At 34.5% G+C, this 21643-nt stretch overlaps 2 protein-coding genes and 2 pseudogenes across 2 annotated transcripts; all 4 read left to right on the forward strand.

Annotated features, from left to right (window-relative positions):
* Positions 1-3235: 3235 nt before the first annotated feature.
* LOC120210232 lies at positions 3236-3865 on the forward strand. Its single transcript, XM_039208998.1, has one exon. It carries the CDS (start codon positions 3236-3238, stop codon positions 3863-3865), a length of 630 nt encoding a protein of 209 aa, XP_039064929.1.
* Positions 3866-5571: 1706 nt separating this feature from the next.
* Positions 5572-6916, forward strand: LOC120210249 (inorganic pyrophosphatase 1-like). The gene is made up of 4 exons (XM_039209015.1): positions 5572-5775; positions 5847-5968; positions 6047-6248; positions 6551-6916. Exons 1-4 carry the CDS (start codon positions 5638-5640, stop codon positions 6914-6916), a joined length of 828 nt encoding a protein of 275 aa, XP_039064946.1. The 5' UTR covers positions 5572-5637.
* A 475-nt stretch (positions 6917-7391) lies between these two features.
* On the forward strand, positions 7392-8497 carry LOC120210233 (annotated as a pseudogene).
* A 2494-nt stretch (positions 8498-10991) lies between these two features.
* LOC120210234 lies at positions 10992-16446 on the forward strand (annotated as a pseudogene).
* The last annotated feature ends 5197 nt before the right edge of the window (positions 16447-21643 follow it).

Genomic DNA, 21643 nt, shown 5'->3' on the forward strand with positions numbered 1-21643 from the left:
TCAGATTTTGTAAGGGTTAAATGACCGACTCGGTAGAAAAAGGATTTCTTTGAAGTTATAACTGTGACGTAAAATTACAATTTACAATTACAGATTACATACATATATTCTAACATATTAATATTAAAATTAATAATCTAATTATATTTAGGGAATATTTTTAAATCAAAGTACAACTTAAAAGATAACTCAAACTTTTAATTTTATAGAGTACAATATTTTTAATTTATATTTAAATAATTTTGATAATTGAATTCTTAAAGTTATAAGATAATTATTAGAATATTATAAAATAATCATTAAATACATTAATTATTATAAAAATAACTTTCTTTATCAAATTGTTATAAATAACCATGATATTTATTAATTTATTAAAAATAATTATTAAATTTATTAAATATTATAATCACTTTATTTCAACATACTTTAAATTTATTACAAAATTCATTGAGTGATTTTACAAGTAAAAGGAAATGTTATCTTCTTAACGTAAAAATTGAATGCAAACAATTGTGCCTACAAGATTTATATAATGATTATGAACGTATACTATTTATAATCATTATTTATAAATAATTTTATCCAAAAATATTATCTTAATCACAATACCGTGGCCATTTTATATTATGATCAAGTCACAAGCTGTGATTTTCTGTTTTAACTCTTTGATTGGGTGATTTTATTTGGTGAATGGATCAAAGTGTTTAATTTTATATGTATAAATGATCAATGATTTTTTTAAAGAAAAAAATCCAATTAGTACTTGGGAGGTTTGATGGAGATTGCATGCTCAAAGTAGAAAAATACAAATAAAAAAAAGTTTAGATATTAATTGATATAAATATTAAAAATGTTTTTACATTCATTGGTTGTCTTGATTTTTGACTTTTTTATTATTTATTTAATATAACTTGATAATAAAAAAATCGATATCTGCGCAACGTTTAATAAGATTAGTGATGGATCTAAAAGTATTTTAAGGGTGAGTAGATATATATATAACAATATAAATTTTATGCGTGGGGTGTATATGAATAAAACTTTAGGGTGAATAAACACAATAAAAAAAGATAGTATTAAGGATAAATTCGAATTTCAAATAGACATTCACATAGATGCAACTCTGTCACTAAATGAGATAGGTAAAGATGTATTTGTGATATTAAGTTAATTTCATTTTAAAATATTATGTTGAACTATATTTCAAAAAAGTAAAACTTGTTCCAATTAAAATTAAGTTATTTTTCAAATTATACTTATTCAAAACTTTATTACGGGCTGTTATCCAAGATTAGTTCCAAGAAACTTTCGTGCTCTTGATTCTGAAACGCCATGCAGGTGAGGTCCCCGCCAGTCACATTCGATCAGCAATAAGGGAAGAGAACGTGGGAAAAATCCTGGAAAGATACAGTGGCTGACTCACCAATCTTCACAGGAATGTTGAATAGCGCAGCAAGGATTGAGGAAGAAGAACTCGACTCCGATGAGGAGGATGAAATAGATGAAGATGGGATCCCTACAATCAAGATCAATCAAGATATGAAAGAAAAAAAAATTAGAAAGCCATGGAGAAAAGCCTTGATTATCAAACTTTTAGGAAAAAACATTGCTTGCAAAGTTTCGACCAACAGAATCACTTTTATGTGGAAGCTTGAGAGTAATATTGACTGCATCGACCTGGGAAATGGATTTTACGCGATAAAATTCCAAAGTCCAAATGACAGTGTGGAAGTGCTGACAGAAGGACCCTGGAAGATAATGGATCATTACCTAACGGTTCAAAAGTGGAAGCCAAATTCCTTTGCGGAAAATGGATCATATCCCGGGTCTCCCTGTTGAATATTTTGAGGAAAGCATCCTTGTGAACATTGGGAAACTGGTGGGTATGCCTCTAAAGGTGGACTACAGAACAGCCTGGACCACGAGATGAAGGTTTGCCCGAATATGCTTTGAAATTGATCTAAACAAACCACTTCTTTCGAAGATAAGAGTCAGTAATATGATATTCAATATAGAGTACGAGGGACTTCACTCGATATGCTTTCACTGTGGTATGGTGGGTCACAAAACGGTTCAATGTCCTTTAAAATATATGGAAATTACACAAAAAAGCACAGATAAAGAGTCAAAAAGCACGCAAGAACAGCAAGAAGCCCAGGAAGAAAACAACTATGAAGAACAAAAAGAGGTGAATGAATGTTCTAAAGAGAACAATTATGGATCTTGGATGCTGGTTCAAAGAAAACAAAGAATGTCAAGAGCAAATAATAAATCTCAGAATGCCACCTCTAAAGAAAACCAAGATGGAAATAGATTCAAATTATTAGAGGATGCAGCAGGAAATGAAGCTTCCAATGCAGCTGAGACGAGTGAACTGAACCTGAGAAGGGAAAATCACCCACAACAAACAGCTCAAAAGGAAAAAAAGGAAAACAGGACGCAAACGGCCAGAAACTATAATAAGGATAGAGGGAAAAAGAAGATATCCAACAACAAATATAACAACACTCAGGGAGCTAGCAATAGTGAACAAACGAAAAACTTACAGATTTACCGTGAGAATCCGATTGGAAACAAAATCGCAAACACTGCTATGACAGAAGCCAAGAATACCTTCAATGAAGTGGAAATTGTTGAAATGGAAAACCAGATAAACGAAATGGACAGCGGCCAAGTAGGAAAAAGTGCAACCGATGAAGTAAACATAAAAAACCAGAATCCAACGCAGGAAATAAACCACAGGATTATAAATCAAACAACTGTTCAAATGCAGAATGATATGGAAATCAATACGCCCTTAGCTGTAAACCAAGTGTGGATACCCAATGAAGATGATTTCATGGAATTGCAGAGGTGTGGGGAATAGTGATTTCATTAGAAACTACAAAGAACTCTTTAGAAATGAGAGGCCTGAAATTTTAACCTTTCTTGAAACCAAAGCTACTACGGGAACAGGAACCACTCTTCAAAAGAAATTGAATTTCGAAAATTCCTTTGAAGTCCCTGCCCAGGGTATGCGTGGTGGCTTGTTAATGTTGTGGAATTCTATCCAAGTAAAAATCAAGATCATCCATAATACGGACCAAGCAGCACATTACGAAGTTCAGAAGGATGACAAATTATGGTTAACTACTTTCGCCTACATTCAACCCCACGGGGACAAAAAAAAAATGAATTTTGGGAGGAGTTGGGTTACTACTCTGACACGGTGGAAAAATCTTGGATTGTTATTATGGGTGACCTTAATGAGACCGCCTCTCTTGATGAAAGAGAAGGAAGCAACTCGGACTGTATTGATCAGACTATTCAATTTAGGGAGAGATGGGATAGATGTAATCTGCTCGACGCGGGCTGGTTTGAAATCAAATTCACCTGGACGAGATGTGCCCATGGCCAAGTGGTCTTACAGGAACGGCTTGATGGAGTCCTTCACAATACTGATTTTATGGAACTGTTCCCTAATCTCCAAACGACCAATCTCCCCAGATTCCATTCGAATCATAACCTCATCATGGTAAACACCAATGTTAACCTTCCTATGGAGAAAGACAAAAGACCGTTCAGATTTGAAGTTATGTGGCTCACCCACCCGGGCTTTAACACTGTCTTTCATAATGCTTGGGAGAAGAAAAAAACTATTATGGACGGTGTTACAGAAACTGAAAAAGATGTGAAAATCTGGAAGGAAACAGCTTTCGATGACATCTTCAAAAATAAAAGAACTCTACAAAATCGTATAAAAGGCATTCAAAAATCTCCAAAATATATTCACTCGAGGCGCCTTCAAGAGATGGAGGATTGTTTGAACGAAGAGCTTCAACAGTGCTTAATTAGGACGAAATCCTTGGTTAAAAAAGTCTAGACTTGATGGACGATTAAGGGGGAGAGGAACCACGTTTCTTTCATCTTACCACAAAAATCAACGAAGGCGGAATAGAATTACTGGTCTGATCATAGAGGAAACTGTGCATTGACAAACAATCCATAATAAACCATGTTGATTTTTACAAGAATATGTTCAAGCATAAGAGGTACCCCTTCATCGGTTCGTGAAGGAAGCTTTGAACTCCGGGGAGATTGACATTAGGATTGTCAAAGTTTATATGGTTCTTATTCCTGAAACCTAGCCAGAATATTCTCATTCAATTCGCTTTTTATTCTCCATAAACCCTAAAGCTAACCCTCAAATATGCCAGATTTAACCATTTGATCCGTTAGGGGTAACAATGAGGTGAGGTCCAGTTGATATCATCAAATCTAATTCCATTTTATTGTTCGTACATTCTGTCTCCATTTTTATCTCGTTTTATTGTAAAAATTTGATCATCAACTTTTTGAAAACATTGAGTAATTTTTTTCAGTATTATTTGAAATATATGGGACAAATTTAGAGAATCTAGATTTTTAATTAATTAAAAATTAAGATTTATTATCTTTTTCTCTCTTTTGTCATAGTCGCATATAATCTCTTTTCTTCTTCATCTTAATGATCGACTGCGACACGAATCTTGTACTAGTTGCTGACCTTCGGTATTCATTACTTTCCCTTTACTTTATTATAGTGTATCTTTGTTTTTTGTTATTATGATAACATTCTGATTTGCGGTATGTCAATAGTATTTCAATAGTTTTATTCCCTTTTGTGGTTCGTATTTATCTCTTGTTCGAGTTTATTTGGTTAGATTTTTAACTTTTTGGTCCTTAAGTAGCTAGTTTCTTTTGTTTAAGAAAATATTCTTATTATAGGTTTAGTTTACAATTGTGGTTACAAACCTTCATTGTAATTTGAATATTTTATATTTTAATACAATTAATGGATTCTATAAAAGATTTAATTAATTTAACTTTTTATTTCTTAATTCAATGGTATGTAATTTAAAATGTTTAAGTATTAAAAATCTAATGGTAATCCTATTTAATTAGTTTATACAATGAACATCTTAGATTACTTTATTTTTAAATAATTTCATTAAACTAGATTAATAATTATCCAAAAATATTTTAGTTTATAATTACATCGTGTATTAAAAATAGGTTTATATATTAAATTTTACATACAATTTTTAAAATATATGAATTCAATGTCAAATGGTTAAAAATTATCTTTAGACAATGTACTTATCCTAAATTAATTAAAAAATTATTAAAATATATCAAATTTAATATCCAATAGTTGTATATACATTAAGAATAAATTATTTTATGTGCTATTAATATAATTAATTTACTCTTATTTTATTATAAACTCATCTTATATTTTAATTTTTGTCTTTATTGAAAAAAACTAACCAGTATTATTAATATTAAAAAATAACGCATGTGATTCTCATTTCTAATAAAAACTCCTTCACGTAATATTCATCTAAGTATAAACTAAAATACAAACCAACCAAAGTGTTTGTTGAACCGTTTGTTCTTTTATCCTTTCACATGCAAATACCCTTTTTTATTATTGTTATTTAAAAATGTATATAAAAACCCATCCTCCGTTACGTGAGTATGTGTACCGAGAAACATTTGAGACACTTCTTGAGCTTTCTCCCATATTTTGTGCAGCGTATATTTATTTCCTTATTTCCCGACCTTGTTTCTCGCGTTCTATTCGGTTTGGTTCCATCTCTCTTCAGACGGAAAATGGCCGACATTGTTGTGATTTTCGATTTCGACAAAACCATCATCGATTGTGACAGCGATAACTGGGTCGTGGACGAGTTGGGTTTCACCGAGTTGTTCAACCAGCTTCTTCCCACCATGCCCTGGAATTCTCTCATGGTAAAACCCTGATTTTAGACAAAAACTTGGATGTTCAGACATGTTGGTGTTTATGTGGGATAAATTTGCAGGACAAGATGATGGAGGAGATTCATGCGGAAGGGAAGACCATTGCCGACATTGTTGAGGTTCTTAAACGAACACCGATTCATCCCTGGATCGTCCCCGCCATTAAATCAGCTTATGCTTTAGGGTACTTTTTTCTTAACTAGAAAAAACGTCATTTGGAGACGTGTAGAACTTAGAATGGTGATCGGAAAATTCTTTTCAGGTGTGAACTCCGGGTTGTTAGTGATGCAAACACGTTCTTCATCGACACAATTCTTGAACACCTAGGATTGAGGGAATGTTTCTTGGAGATCAACACCAACCCTAGCTTTGTCGACGATGAAGAGAAGCTAAGGATCTTCCCTCACCATGATTTCACCAAGAGCTCCCATGGATGCAGCCTCTGTCCTCCAAATATGTGCAAGGTATCAGTTTTGTTCATCACTAATTGGATTTGAATTTGCTAACCAACACAAAAAATTTTGCCTTTAAATTATTTGAATCTTAATTTATTGTATGTAATATACATATCATCTTTGAAATTAAAAAAAAAATCATCTATAACCATCCCAATCTAAATATTACTATCAACCATCTTTAAAATAACATATTTGTAAACCAATTGAACTACGAGTGGAAACACCCCCACTTAATTTAAATGATTCGTCATAGAGAACATAAACAAAACCCATGAATTTGACATATATGGTTGAAAAATGATGAACAGGGGATGGTGATTGAGAGGATTCAAGCTTTATTAGAAGGGAAGAAGAGAATTATATACCTTGGAGATGGAAGCGGGGATTACTGCCCGAGCTTAAAGCTTGGAGAGACAGACTACATGATGCCAAGGAAGAATTTTCCGGTGTGGGATTTAATTTGCAGGAATCCGGTGTTGATCAAAGCTGAGATCCATGAATGGAGCGATGGTGAAGAACTGGAGAAAGTTTTGCTGGGAATAATCAACACGGTTGCTGTTGAAGAAGATGAAGACAAATATTCACAATTGGCATCTGCCGTCGTTGATTGCAAGATGCAGACAATATCGGCATCGACAAATGTCTTGCCTCAAGCTCTGCCGGTTCCACAGTAGAGTCAAGTGTTGGCCGTGTCGATGCTGATGCTCATCTATTACAAGAATTGATCATATGGGATTTTCATTTTGCTTTTGAAGAAAAAACTGAAGTGTGTTCCCAAATAATCAGAAAATATATGACTGCAAAGTTTCACCAAACTGCATAACATTGTTCGACTCCACAGGATTTGAAGTACGATTGAACTCTAATTGAGTTTTAATTTTTTTTAAAATCATGTATGAAGTTTAAATTTAAAATTATATAACATGTTTAAGGATGAGTCATCATTCAAGTATGTTATTAACTCAAATATTTATTTTGACAAATTTAAGCAAGAATTAAATAAATAATAAAAACTCAATCCGTACTGAATAAGAATTAAATAAATAATAAAAAATCAATCCAAATATCCTAATCTAAGTATGATTATGAATTCTCTTTGAAATTAAAAAATCGTAACTGTTCTTTCCCTCTAAATAACTGTTCGTTTCTAAACTCTAAGCAAAAGCACATTGCTTCATGTCGCAAACCTCAATCAAACAACCTCCCTTCCATATATTTCTTCTAATCTAAATGGCTGCTTCAAATATAGTTGTGATTATGGATTTTGATGAGACAATAATTGATTGTGATAGCGACTACTGGATGGTGGACGAGTTGGTGCTACTCACTTGTTCAATCAGCTCCTCCCCACAATGCCTTTGTCATGGTAATCGGGTCTTATTTTTTTTCTTTCTTTTCCAAATGCAAGAACTAGGGTTTAATCACGGTTGTTGTTCACAAATATATGTTGCAGGATATAGTGATGAAAAAACTTCATTCACAAGGAACCACGATCGAAGACATTGTAGTTGTTTTGAAAAAAACTCCAATTCATCCTCGAATCATCCGAGCCATTAAATCTGCTCACGCTTTAGGGTAAGTATATATGTGTGTGTGTGTGTTCCTCACTTGCTGGTTTTATCGTTAGAAGAAAGAAAAAACTTGATGGCTTTATATTTTTCAGATGTGATTAGAAGATTTTTAGTGACGCCAACGTGTTCTTCATCGACACATCTTAAAGCATCATGGCTTGAGGGAATGCTTTTCAGAGATCAATACGAACCCGAGTTTTGTGGACGAAGAATGCAGGTTAAGGATCTTCCCTCTACAAGAATTCAACAAACATCCTCATGGTTGTCATCATCCCTGTCCTCCAAACATGTGCAAGGTACCCTTAACTGTGCAAGGTACCCTTAAATGTCCTCATTGACTATGTTTTGGTTCTTTGTGAATAGGGTATTGTGATCGAAAGGATCCAAGCTTGTTTGTCAGCCATGGAGGAGTAGAAAACAATAATCTACATGGGTGATGGGGTCGGTGATTTCTGCCTGAGTTTGAAGCTCGGAGATGGAGACCGTATGTTGCCAAGGAAAGATTTCCCTGTTTAGGACTTGATTTGCAAAAACAGGAGCCTAATGAAGGCTCAAGTTTGCAAATGGAGCGATGGGGATGAGTTTGAGCACGGTTTACTCCACCTTATCTCCAAGATTTGCATTGACGAAAACAACACTAACGGCAATACTGCTCAGTTAATGTATTCAGATTGCAAACTATAATGGCAATACTGAAATTGTCCTAAGAACTGCACAAATTGCTATAAATATATTTTCCTTAAAGTATATTGATAGGTGATTTATTTAGTTCATTCTCTGTACATTTTTCAGTTGACAATCAGAATTGTTAAAAAAAATTAACATTTTATGTTACGTTCAACAAAAAATGTTAATTTTTTAAACATTTTTTATCACGACTTTTCATATCCTCAAATTATGCCATCGTACGGCATAACTACCCGTAAACCCCAATCGCTTGTTTGTGTTTCAATTTGAATGGTAAAATTATATACAAACCCCCTTATTTCTGTTTTAATTCGTATGATCAATTTGCATGCAAACCCCCATATTTTTCCTGGTTATATTTTAAACTTGTGTTTTAATATACATGGCTAAATTACATGAAAGCCCCTATACTTATGTTTTAATTTAGAGAAAATAACCTCAGTGACCAAAAATCACAGATAATATACGATTTTGACCAACTTTTTTTGGATTTGCGAAAATGACCAACAAAATCGCAATGCGATCTCTAATTCGCATTGCGATCTCCACTATCGCAAATTTGAGTTGCATTTCGCGTTGCGATAGTTGAAAATCGCGTTGCGATTTTCCATTTCGCGTTGCATTTCGCGTTGCGATAGTTGAAAATCGCAATTCGCGTTGCGATAGTCTACAGTCGCGTTGCGATTTTCCATTTCGCGTTGCGATAGTTGAAATTCGCGTTACGATTTTCCATTTCGCGTTGCGATAGTCTACAGTTGTCGTTGCGATTTTCCAAATTCGTTGTGATAGTTAAAAAAAAAGATTTTGTTTCTTAAGAATTTTCTCTAAAAAGATAGTATCCGCGCGGACGTGTCGAAGACACGTATTACCACGACCACGACCACGACCACGACGGCGGCGGCGCGCGAGAGTCCCCCTTGTTCTCTATCACTCAACAAGGAAGTAGGAAAGCCAAGCCTTAAATACCATTCCCAATAGTGTTTCCAATACTATGTGGGATTTGAGCATTACCAACACTTGTTCCCAATACTATGTGGGATTGAGCCTTAAATAGTGATATTATTTTTGAATGTTTTGCTTAAAATTACAATAATCGCGATTGATTGTAGATTGACTTTTAATTATGACATATTTAATCGTATAATACTAATGTAATTGGTTGTTGATTCAGTTGTTTTAAGGTGCATGATTGTTAATTGTTTCCTGAATAATCACATTGTATTGGAAACAAGTGTTGATAATGCACAATCCCACATTGTATTGGAAACACTATTGGGAATGGTATTTAAGGCTTGGCTTTCCCACTTCCTTGTCTAGTGATAGAGAACAAGGGGGACTCTCGCGCACCGCCGCCGTCCGTCCCGGGTCGGGTCGGGTCGTGGTCGTGGTCGTGGTCGTGGTCGTGGTCGTGGTCGTGGTCGTGGTCGTGGTAATGGTAATGGTAATGGTAATGGTAATGGTAATGGTAATGGTAATGGTAATACGTGTCTTCGACACGTCCGCGCGTATACTATATTTTTAGAGAAATTTCGTAAGAAACAAAATCTTTTTTTCAACGAATTTGGAAAATCGCAACGACAACTGTAGACTATCGCAACGCGAAATGGAAAATCACAACGCGATTTTCAACTATCGCAACGCGAAATGGAAAATCACAACGTGATTTTCAACTATCGCAACGCGAAATGCAACGTGAATTTGTGATGATGGAGATCGCGTTGCGATTTCAACTATCGCAACGCGAAATGGAAAATCGCAACGCGATCTCCAACTATCGCAACGCGAAATGGAAAAACGCAACGCGATTTTCAACTATCGCAATGCGAAATGCAACGTGAATTTGCGATAGTGGAGATCGCAATGCGAATTAGAGATCGCATTGCGATTTTGTTGGTCATTTTCGCAAATCCAAAAAAAGTTGGTCAAAATCGTATATTATCTAAGATTTTTGGTCACTGAGATTATTTTCTCTTTAATTTAAATGGTCAAATTTCATGCAAACCCCCATGCTTTCCCCTGTTTAGATTAAAAACCTACTATTATTCCGTAAACATGCATTGAATTTTATATCCAAATGATGATGTATTATTACAAGGGATTATAATTTAACTAAAAGTTCTATCAATCTTTCTGTTTGATAACAAATATATTTTCTTTTCCCTTTTTTAATGGTTCTATAGTCAAGCCATTTAGTGACTCTTTTTAGTGATCGAAATCTTTTGCCTATGTAGGATACAGTGCTTGATCTTAGAAGACCAATATAGAAAACAATTGTCATTGTCTGTGATTATTTAATAATGAAGCTCATCTTCAGTCAATTATTTAAAATTTTGAAAGTTGTTTTCTGATCTTTTGGCAGGGTACATGATGACAATATTATAACTCAAATTGATTTCAACATAAAGACAAAACAAAAAGCCCACCTTTTTCTCTTTGTCTGCAGAGGTTTTTATATTGCAATCATTTTTGTAATCTTCTTTGAGATAAAAAAATGGTTTGCCATGTTTCACTGTTCTCTGTAAGAGCTCTGTTCCATGTTCTGAATCTTTTATGCATTCGTATATAATATGAAAAGAAAGTTTTCATAATTCATAGCCCTAAACCAGTATTGGTTCTCATACGGCTTCAACCCTGGAAATGAATATTTTATCATTTGGATTCGAAATGTTTGGCTCTTGCTATTAATGGAACGATTATTCACTCATAAATAACGAACTTCATACGAAGACAACATGTGTAGTGATAATGACTAATAAATTTTAGTACATAATACGAAATGTTTGGCTGTTGTTATTAAAAGTAGTGTAGTTGATGACTAATGGTGGAACTAAAAATATAATATCTTAGTGTTTTTTTCTGCCCACTTTCTCAAGGATTGATTTGGATTTCATTATCATGTTCATGGCTTTTTCATACATCACAACAGGTGAAGGTAGGTGTCATCTGCATTATTAGTTTCGGTTCTTCATATTCGACATTTCTCCATGGCCCATGAACTTCTTGCTGCTGTTTGGAACCTTTAGAAACTTCATTTATTTGGCTAGGAAAAATGAGTCAATCAGAGCCTCAATTAGAGGGAAGAAACCCGGTGGAACTTGATGACGCCAGTTTCTTCAGAAAATTGTCATTTTCTTGGATTAACCCTTTGCTTTCCCGGGGTTATTTGAGACCCTTAACTCTTCAAGACATCCCTTCTATTAGTACATAAGATGAATCCAATTTGGCCTACCAAAAGTTTTCTAATGCGTGGGAGTCGCTTATAAGAGACAAAAGCTCAAATGATAGGAGAAACTTTGTTCTTAGGACCATAACAAAAGTCTACTTTAAGGAAAATATATTGATAGCAATTTGTGCAGTCCTTAGGACAATTGCAGTTGTAGCCCTTCCTTTACTTCTCTATGCTTTTGTGAATTATTCAAACCGGGAAAAGAGAAACCTGCAGGACGGTCTTGTTTTACTAGGATGCCTCATTGTTGCCAAGATTGTTGAGTCATTGTCGCAGAGGTATTGGTTTTTTGCTTCGAGGAGGTCTGGAATGAGGATGAGATCGGCATTAATGGTGGCAGTCTATCAGAAGCAGCTGAAGCTTTCGAGTTTAGGAAGGCAGAGACATTCGACCGGGGAGATTGTGAATTACATAGCTGTAGATTCCTGTAGAATGGGGGAGTTTCCATGGTGGTTTCATACGTCTTGGTGTTCTGTATTGCAGCTTCTCATGTCTATTGGAGTGCTTTTCTTTGTTGTTGGATTAGGTGCTATACCCGGTATAGCCCCTCTTGCCGTTTGTGGGTTCCTTAATGTGCCATTCGCAAAGATCATACAAAAATGCCAATCTAAATTTATGATCTCCCAAGATGAGAGATTGAGAGCCATTTCTGAGATCTTAAACAGCATGAAGATCATCAAGTTGCAATCCTGGGAGGAGAAATTCAAGGGCTTGATCGAATCCCTACGCAGCAACGAGCTCAAATGGCTTGCTAAACAACAGTTTTTGAGGCCTTATGGCTCTGTCTTGTATTGGACCACTCCAACCATTGTTTCTTCAGTTGTTTTTTTGGGATGTGTTCTATTTGGAAGTGCCCCATTGAATGCCGGAATCATTTTCACAGTTCTTGCAACTCTAAGAAGCATGGCAGAACCTGTTAGAATGTTACCCGAGGCACTTTCTATTCTTATACAAGTCAAAGTTTCGTTCGATAGAATCAATACTTTTCTGCTTGAAGATGAACTCAGGAATGATGAAGTAAGGAGATTTCCCCTGCAGAATTCTGATAAAAGTGTAACCGTAGAAGCAGCCAATTTCAGTTGGGTTCCTGAAATAGAAAGTCCAACGCTTAGAAATTTGGAGTTCGAAATAAAAAGAGGGCAGAAGATAGCTGTTTGCGGACCAGTTGGGACCGGAAAATCCTCAATCTTGTATGCAATACTGGGAGAGATACCGAAACTTTCCGGAGCTGTGAGTTTCACAACAAGTAGTACATATAAAAAGCATGTCTTTTTATCACTGATTTAATTATTTTTCCCTCAACTTTTGTTGATAGGTTCACACGTTCGGATCAATTGCCTATGTTTCTCAAGTTTCTTGGATCCAGAGTGGGACACTTCGTGACAACATACTCTATGGAAAGCCAATGGATGCTGATAAATATGAGAAGTCCATTAAAGCTTGTGCTCTGGTGGAAGATATCAATAGATTCGACCATGGTGATCGTACAGAAATAGGTGAGAGAGGGATTAACATGAGTGGAGGGCAGAAGCAAAGGATTCAACTCGCTCGAGCCATCTATAATGATGCCGATATCTATCTCCTTGATGATCCTTTTAGTGCTGTTGATGCACACACAGCTTCTGTTTTGTTCAACGTGAGAAAGCTTCTTCATTTGATAAAATGGTTACTTGTCTTCTCAGCATAATCAAGTTAACTTTTACGATTTCAGGATTGCCTTATGAAAGCTCTAGAGAAGAAAACTGTCATTTTGGTGACTCATCAAGTGGAGTTTCTCTCAAAAGTTGATAAAATATTGGTAAATACAAAGTCAGATTTACGTTTATATATTCTTCATCTATTGATGTGATTTTCCGGTTTGTCAAAAAGGAAGATTTGGTTTTTTCTGCATAGGTTATGAATGGTGGACAAATTACTCAATCAGGAAGCTATGAGGAGCTATTAATGGCGGGGACAGAATTTAAGCAACTTGTGAATGCTCATAGAGATTCCATAACAGCTTTGGGTTCTTGGAACGGTGAAGGTCAAGGAAAATCCCAAGAGATAGCTCCAGAGATGTCTGATGTATATTCTCCAACTAAACAGAACAGTAAAGAGGAGATTGCGGTGAAGGGTCCGCCTGGAATACAATTAACACAAGATGAAGAAACGGAGATCGGTGATGTTGGATGGAAGCCATTCATGGATTATGTTTTGATCTCAAAAGGATTTGTTTCTCTATCTTTAATCATATTGATCCAGTCTACCTTTGTCATTCTTCAGGCTGCTTCGACCTTCTGGCTGGCATTTTCTTTTCGAATTCCTAACATGACCAACACCATGTTGATAGGAGTTTACATTGGAATTGCCACATTTAGTTCTGTTTTCGTGTTTCTTAAGTCCCATTATGCTATTCATCTTGGATTAAAAGCTTCTAAAGCCTTCTTCTCTGGTCTCACCAATTCCATCTTCAAAGCTCCAATGCTATTTTTTGATTCGACTCCGGTTGGGAGGATTCTGACCCGAGTAAGATCGATTATCCATCTACCCTTTGATTATTTTTCCATGATACTAAATTTCGTTTTTTATAAACGCTTGCAGGCTTCATCAGATGTGAGTATTCTAGATTTCGACATACCAAATGCTTTAGCTTGTGTGGTATGCGGCGCAACTGAAGTCGTGGCAACAATCGGAATCATGGCCTTTATTACATGGCAAGTTCTCATCGTCGCCATTCTTGCTATGGTTGCACTAAAGTACATTCAGGTGGATGCATTTTCTTTTCACTTGATTTGCAGAAATCTCTTTTGCATCCAATGTTAAAGAGTAACATCTTTGTTCATCAAACTGCAGGGTTATTACGTGTCTTCTGCAAGGGAACTCATGAGGATTAATGGGACAACTAAGGCTCCTATTATGAATCATGCAGCTGAGACATCACACGGAGTGGTCACAATAAGAGCTTTTAACATGGTAGATAGATTCTTCACAAATTACCTGAAGCTTGTTGACACAGATGCCACACTTTTATTTCTTTCTAACGCAGCCATGGAATGGCTAGTTCTAAGGATTGAAACACTTCAAAATCTTACTTTATTCACTGCTGCATTTTTCCTTCTGCTTCTTCCGAAAAACCAAGTCACACCCGGTAATATAATTTGTATTGACTGCTGAACAATCTTCATGAAAAAGTACATAACGTTCAAGGCAATTAATCTCGAAAATATTGATCCGCAGGACTTGTTGGACTGTCTCTCTCTTATGCGTTATCGCTGAACAGCATGCAAATTTTAGTGTCTCGTTGGTATTGCAGCTTATCGAACTACGTGATTTCAGTTGAACGGATTAAACAGTTCATGCACATACCTGAAGAACCACCGGCAATTATAGAAGATAATAGACCACATCTTCTTGGCCCCCTAAGGGTAGGATTGAGTTCCAAGAACTGAAGGTAAATTAAGGAAACTAATCCGGAAAATGGTTAAAGGGTTCTGAAAGCCTGTGATGAACTTATTTTCTTTTAACCAAATCTATGTCTTGCATGGTTTCATACGACTAATCCATGTTATTCGTTTCAATGCTTTATTTAGATAAGATATCGTTCAAATGCTCAATTAGTTCTCAAAGGAATTACTTGCACTTTCCATGAAGGAAACAGAGTAGGAGTCGTTGGACGGACCGGAAGTGGAAAAACTACGCTAATAAGTTCCTTATTTCGCCTAGTAGAGCCTGCAAGTGGGAAAATTCTTATAGATGGACTTGATATATGCTCTATGGGATTGAAGGATTTGAGAATGAAGCTTAGCATCATTCCTCAAGAGCCAACTCTATTTAGAGGCAGCATTCGAACTAATTTAGATCCCTTAGGCCTCTATTCAGATGATGAAATATGGAAGGTGAACAAACCAAATATTAATATGAAAATCAAAGGATTGCCAACAACGAGCCTTTCGAATTTACGCTGATATTCTTGTGGCAGGCTTTGGAGAGGTGTCAACTTAAAACAATAATCAGTGGCCTGGAAAACAAGCTAGATTCATCTGGTGAGTTGAAATTAGTGACTCTTTACTTAAATGTCTTGTGATAGATTACCTTTCTCTGTTAACTCGATCGAAAATGATAGTTATGTATGCCCGTTGTTGCATTGACAGTGAGTGGTGAAGGTGAGAATTGGAGTGTGGGGCAGAGACAACTCTTTTGCCTCGGAAGAGTTCTCTTGAAACGAAACCGTATACTGGTGCTCGACGAAGCCACTGCTTCTATAGACTCTGCAACTGATTCCATTTTGCAAAGAATCATCACAGAAGAGTTCTCAAATTGCACGGCGGTAACAGTGGCTCATAGAGTTCCAACTGTTATCGACAGCAATATGGTCATGGTCCTCTCCAATGGTAAAGCCTTCAGTTCCTACTTCTACTTCTAATGTCAATCAAATGATACAGATCATTTTCACATTATTGCAACATGTATTATTTTTTAACTCGGTTTCACTCTGTTGGTTCGGCAAATTCGTGATCTGAATTCCAGCATCTGCAACCCTTTCCCTTGTTCCTAACTTAGAACCAGTCAAATTAATTCAAATATTGGTTGTTGATTGATTATAATATCTGCAGGTGAATTGCTGGAATATGATGAGCCATCAAACCTTATGGCAACAAAGTCATCCTTTTCGAAGCTAGTAGCTGAATATTGGTCAAGTTGCAGGAGAAATTCACATCAGAATTTTCCAAGTCTTCCATGAACCGTTCTTAGTGGAATAATATGTAGGAATGTAAGCTCTATGAACCAATTGGCTCTATGTGAAATAAAGGGAGACTATATTAAGAGATAATTGTATCATATTGACAAGCGTCGTAATTGTCAAATAAATAAAGTCTTTTTCTTAAATAAGCTAAGAATGTAGTAGAGCGAAAAAATGATCGATCCACAGGGACTTTAGAAATTTCCAATGTCAATTTATAATGATCTCGATCCAAGAACTGTAATAAGAAGAAAATGGAGACTTAGTAAATGAAAATAAAATTAAATCAAGAGAAAATAAAACAATAAAGATTGAAAGTAAATTGTTGAAATTAATGATGGCTCAATAAGAATCGAATCTGATCTCAATCCAATTGTTGCCATGACTTCAGTTGCACCGGCTGCCGCAAATTCTATCCCGATATGTATGTTGAAATCAAGAACACTCATATCTGATGAAACCTGCTAGATTTTATATAAGAGAAAGTATCTTGGGAAAAGAATCGAAGGGTACTAATTCCTTGCTAATCGATAATCGATCTTACTCGTGTAAGAATCCTCCCAACAGGAGTTGAATCAAAGAAAAGCATTGCAGCTTTGAAGATGGCATTGGTGAGACCAGAGAAGAAGGCTTTAGAAGCTTTTAGTCCTAGATGAGCAGCATAATGGGATCTAAAATACACAAAAACAGCACTAAGTGTAGCAATTCCCGTGTAAACTCCTATCAACATGCTGTTGGTCATGTTAGGAATTTGAATAGCCAATGCCAGCCAGTAGGTCGAAACAGCCTGACAAATATCAACTGAGTAAACATGCATAAGGATAGATAAACAGATCCTTTTGAGGTCGAAACATAGTCCATGAACTGCCTCCATCCAACATTTCCAATCTCCGTTTCATCATCTTGTGTGAATTGTCCTCCAGGTGGACCCTTCACCGTGATCTACCCCTCACGGTTTTGTTTAGTTGGATAAGATACATTAGACATTTTAGGAGCTATCCTTTGAGATTCTCCTCGACCTTCTCCGTTCCGAGAACCCGACGCTGTTATGGAATATCTATGAGCATTCACAAGTTGCTCAAATGCTGTCCCAGCCATTAATAGCTCTTTATAGCTCCCTGATTGAATAATTTGTCCACCATCAATAACCTAGGGAAAAAAACAAACCTTACTTTTGCCAAACCAGAAAACATATCAATGGATGAAGAATATATAAACGTAAATCTGACTTCATGTTTACCAGAATTCTATCAACTTCTGAGAGAAACTCCACTTGATGAGTTATCAGGATGACAGTTTTCTTCTCTAGAGCAGTCATAACACAATCCTGCAATCATAGAAGGCTAACTTTATTATACTGAAAAGAAAATAAAACATTGTATCATAGACCACAGTTTCATACTGAAATGAGGAAGCTTTTCTCACATTGAACAAAACAGAAGCTGTAAGTGCATCAACAGCACTGAAAGGGTCATCAAGAAGATAGATATCGGCGTCATTATAGACAGCTCGTGTTAGTTGCATCCTTTTCTTCTGCCCTCCACTTAATCCCTCTTTGACCTATTTCCGTAAGATCAGCATGTTCAAAACTGTTGATATCTTTATCTAGAGCACAAGCATTAATGGTCTTGTCATATTTGTCTGCATCCATTGGCTTTCCATAGAGAATGTTATCGCGAATTGTCCCACTTTGGATCCAAGAAACTTGAGAAACATAAGCAATGGATCCGAACACGCAAACCTATAAACAAGCATTAAGGGAAGGAAGACATATAAACAATAATTAACACTCAGACTAATAAGAAAAAACAATTGGTTGTTAAACATGCAGACCTCGAAAAAAATGTTACTTATGTTTTACAACATATGTTTTGCACATCTATATATAAATTTATGCCTATGGGTCATATCATAGAAGTGAATCCACTAAATAATTATAAACGTGTAAAATATATTAATCAACCTAATTCACTCAAAATAATGTAAAAAGAATACCCAAATTAAATACCTTTACAACGTTGTGTTTTTTTAACTTAGGATTAGTAAAAGTAACAATCGTCCTTTAATAACCTTGATAAACCTCCTATTTTCTGTTATTATAAATTAAATTATTTAATTTATAAATTAAATGCCGATATTTTTTAGAAAAAATAGTATAGTCTAGTCTAGTACAATTCAACTCATGATTAAATACCCTAATAAAAGCACTGAAGAGTATAGATTTGGACCCAAACCCCATTGACCACTCTTTAGTAAGAAGCCCATATGAGAAATGGGTTTTTAAAAGCCCAAACAAACTCCAATATAAATCTTGAATATAAGCTAAGATACAAATAATTAAGTTGTAGTTTTATTTTCAATATGTGCCGAATGAGGGGTAACGGTAGATATCTATTATTATAGACAGATACGAGATTTTATATAAAGATATTTGAGTTTAAAAAGTATATTAAAATTTTAAAAAATTAAATTAAATCATCAAAAAAATAAAAAATAAAAATTATACACATTTAAATTTTTCAAAAATTACAACCCCACCTTTCAAAACCTCTCGTTCCATTCATGTCCATGATGAAATTGCAGAGATTGCATGGGTCGATGAAAAGTTGTGATGATGGTATGGATCCCAGCATATCCAAATTTCAATGCCGGTCAACACACATACATTTTTTTACGTATCGGGATTTCCCATGTATATAATAAGCTTTTGACTGGCATTAATTATATATGTAGGAAGAACCAATTATAAATTGGCCCACCCATGAGCCTCAATGCATTATTGAGTTCCTACACATATATTAATTTATAGACAAGACAGCCACATTTTTCTTGGGATTTCTTGTCCTTTTTTAGCCCGTCTTTAGCTGATATTCGTCTAATTTTCTCGGTAAAAATAGGAGAAATGGATGCTAAAGCAATATAGATGATATCAAATTAATTAAAAAAATAAAAATATTTTTATAGTGATTAGTAACATCATCGATAAATGAGAATGAATTTTTAAAAATTATCGATAAATTAGAATAAATTTAATAAAATCGATGACAACTACAAACGACTTTATTATAATATTTTCATTTTCATTTTAATATTAAATTATAAATAAATTAAAATATACTACTTTAAACTTTTGTTTATGTCCTAAAAATACAAAAAATAGAACAGTGTCACTAATAATTAGTGGCATTTTGACCAAAATCGATTTCAGGTGTTGATGACTTCACATACCCTATAAAACCATTCATATTTCTCTAATTTCATCCAATATCATTTTTAAATCCTTGAATTTTTTCCCCAACATCCTCTTCTGTCTAATTTAACCAAATTTCTCTTAGAAACAGATATTTAATGAAAATTAAACAATTGAATACAATTAAAAATATTAATGAAGCTATAATATTATTTTTAAAAAATGCATTAACCATTAAATAGTATTCATGATTAGCATTTAACCTTCATTGTATTAAAACCTGCTAGTTCTGTATACTAAATTAGCCCCACTCTTTTTATTGGTTAATTTATTAGGCTTCTGATTTCAATTCAAATTCAACTTTGATCAAGCCAAAGCTACTTTTCTCATCATACTTAATTTTCATTCTTATGTAGCCGACACTAGATTCTCTCTATGTTCCTTTTCTTTTTAATGCCTTTTAATTTAAACCCCAAACTCTCTCAAAATTATCATATAATTAAGGGTAAACTACACATTTAATGTTTCAACTATCACTTTTGTTTCGTTTTAGTCACTCAACTACTTTTTATTTTAAAATCATACATAATGTTATATTTTAATTTCATTATAGTCACTCATCTTTAAAAAAAAATTAATGGTAATAATAATTTATCACCATATGATAACGCTACATCATCATTAATTATTTTAATAAAATACCTTGTCAATTTTTAACTTTAAAAAATAATCAATCAAAACAGGCTGCGGATTGTTGGTTGAACCATAAATTAAATGGAATTTAAAATTAAAGTTATTTATCATTGTGGTTGTTGAAAGAACAGCTGAACATGTGGGGTTATCAAGAAATTGCATGGAGTTGTCAAATTCATCATTGCAGTACGCCTATGAATTCAAGTACAATTAATTCAAGTTTATTTAGACAAAAAAAAAAACATTTGTACTAAAAACATTTTTTAATTAAATAAAGAGAAAATAATTTCAGTGACCGAAAATATCTTATAATATACGATTTTAATCAATTTTTTTTTATTTACGAAAATGACCAATAAATTCGCAACGCAAACTCTAATTTCGCAACACAGGTTCCAAAATCGCAATGAGATTTTCCAAATTTCGCAACGCGAATATGTAAATCGCAAAGATAATATGTAAATCGCAACACGGTTTTCCAAAATCGCAACGCTGATTACCGATGTAGGTAAACAAAACTATCACAACACGATTTTCAAATTCGCAACGCTAATTATCGATATAGGTAAACAGTACTATCGCAACGAGATTTTCAAATTTGCAACGCTAATTACCGACATAGGTAAACAGTACTATCGCAACGCGATTTACAAATTCGCAACGTTAAGTACCGACATAGGTAAGCAGTACTATCTCAACGCGATTTTCAAATTCGCAACGCTAATTACCGACATGGGTAAACAGAACTATCGCAACGCGATTTACAAATTCGCAACGCTGATTACCGACATAGGTAAACAATACTATCGCAATGCGATTTACAAATTCGCAACGCTAATTACCGACATATGTAACAGTACTATCACAACACGATTTTGGAAATTGTGTTGCGATTTACAAATTCGCGTTGCGATTTTTGAAACTGTGTTGCGATTTACAAATTTGCGTTGCGATTTTAGAATATGTGTTGCGAAATTAGAGTTCGTGTTGCGAATTTGTTGGTCATTTTTGCAAATCTAAATTGTTTTTGTTAAAATTATATATTATAAGACATTTTCGATCACTGAAATTATTTTCTCTTAAATAAATCATTTAACCGGTGTCTAGAAAGTGGGGGGAAATATGATTAATTGATTATTTAAAAAATAATAAAAATAAACCCTTAAGTGTTGAAACTTCAAGTTGTTTTATTTAATTTTTTTCTTTTTCTTGTTTATCTATATTAATCTGGGACAAAATTGCAGATGAGATAATTTTTTGTGGCTAGCAAGTCAAAATATTTATTTTTCTATTCCTATTGGGTCGTTAAAAGAA

Source organism: Hibiscus syriacus, unplaced genomic scaffold (genome assembly GCF_006381635.1).
Source record: "Hibiscus syriacus cultivar Baekdansim isolate YM2019G1 unplaced genomic scaffold, ASM638163v2 tig00109921_pilon, whole genome shotgun sequence".
NCBI classification, from domain to species: domain Eukaryota; kingdom Viridiplantae; phylum Streptophyta; class Magnoliopsida; order Malvales; family Malvaceae; genus Hibiscus; species Hibiscus syriacus.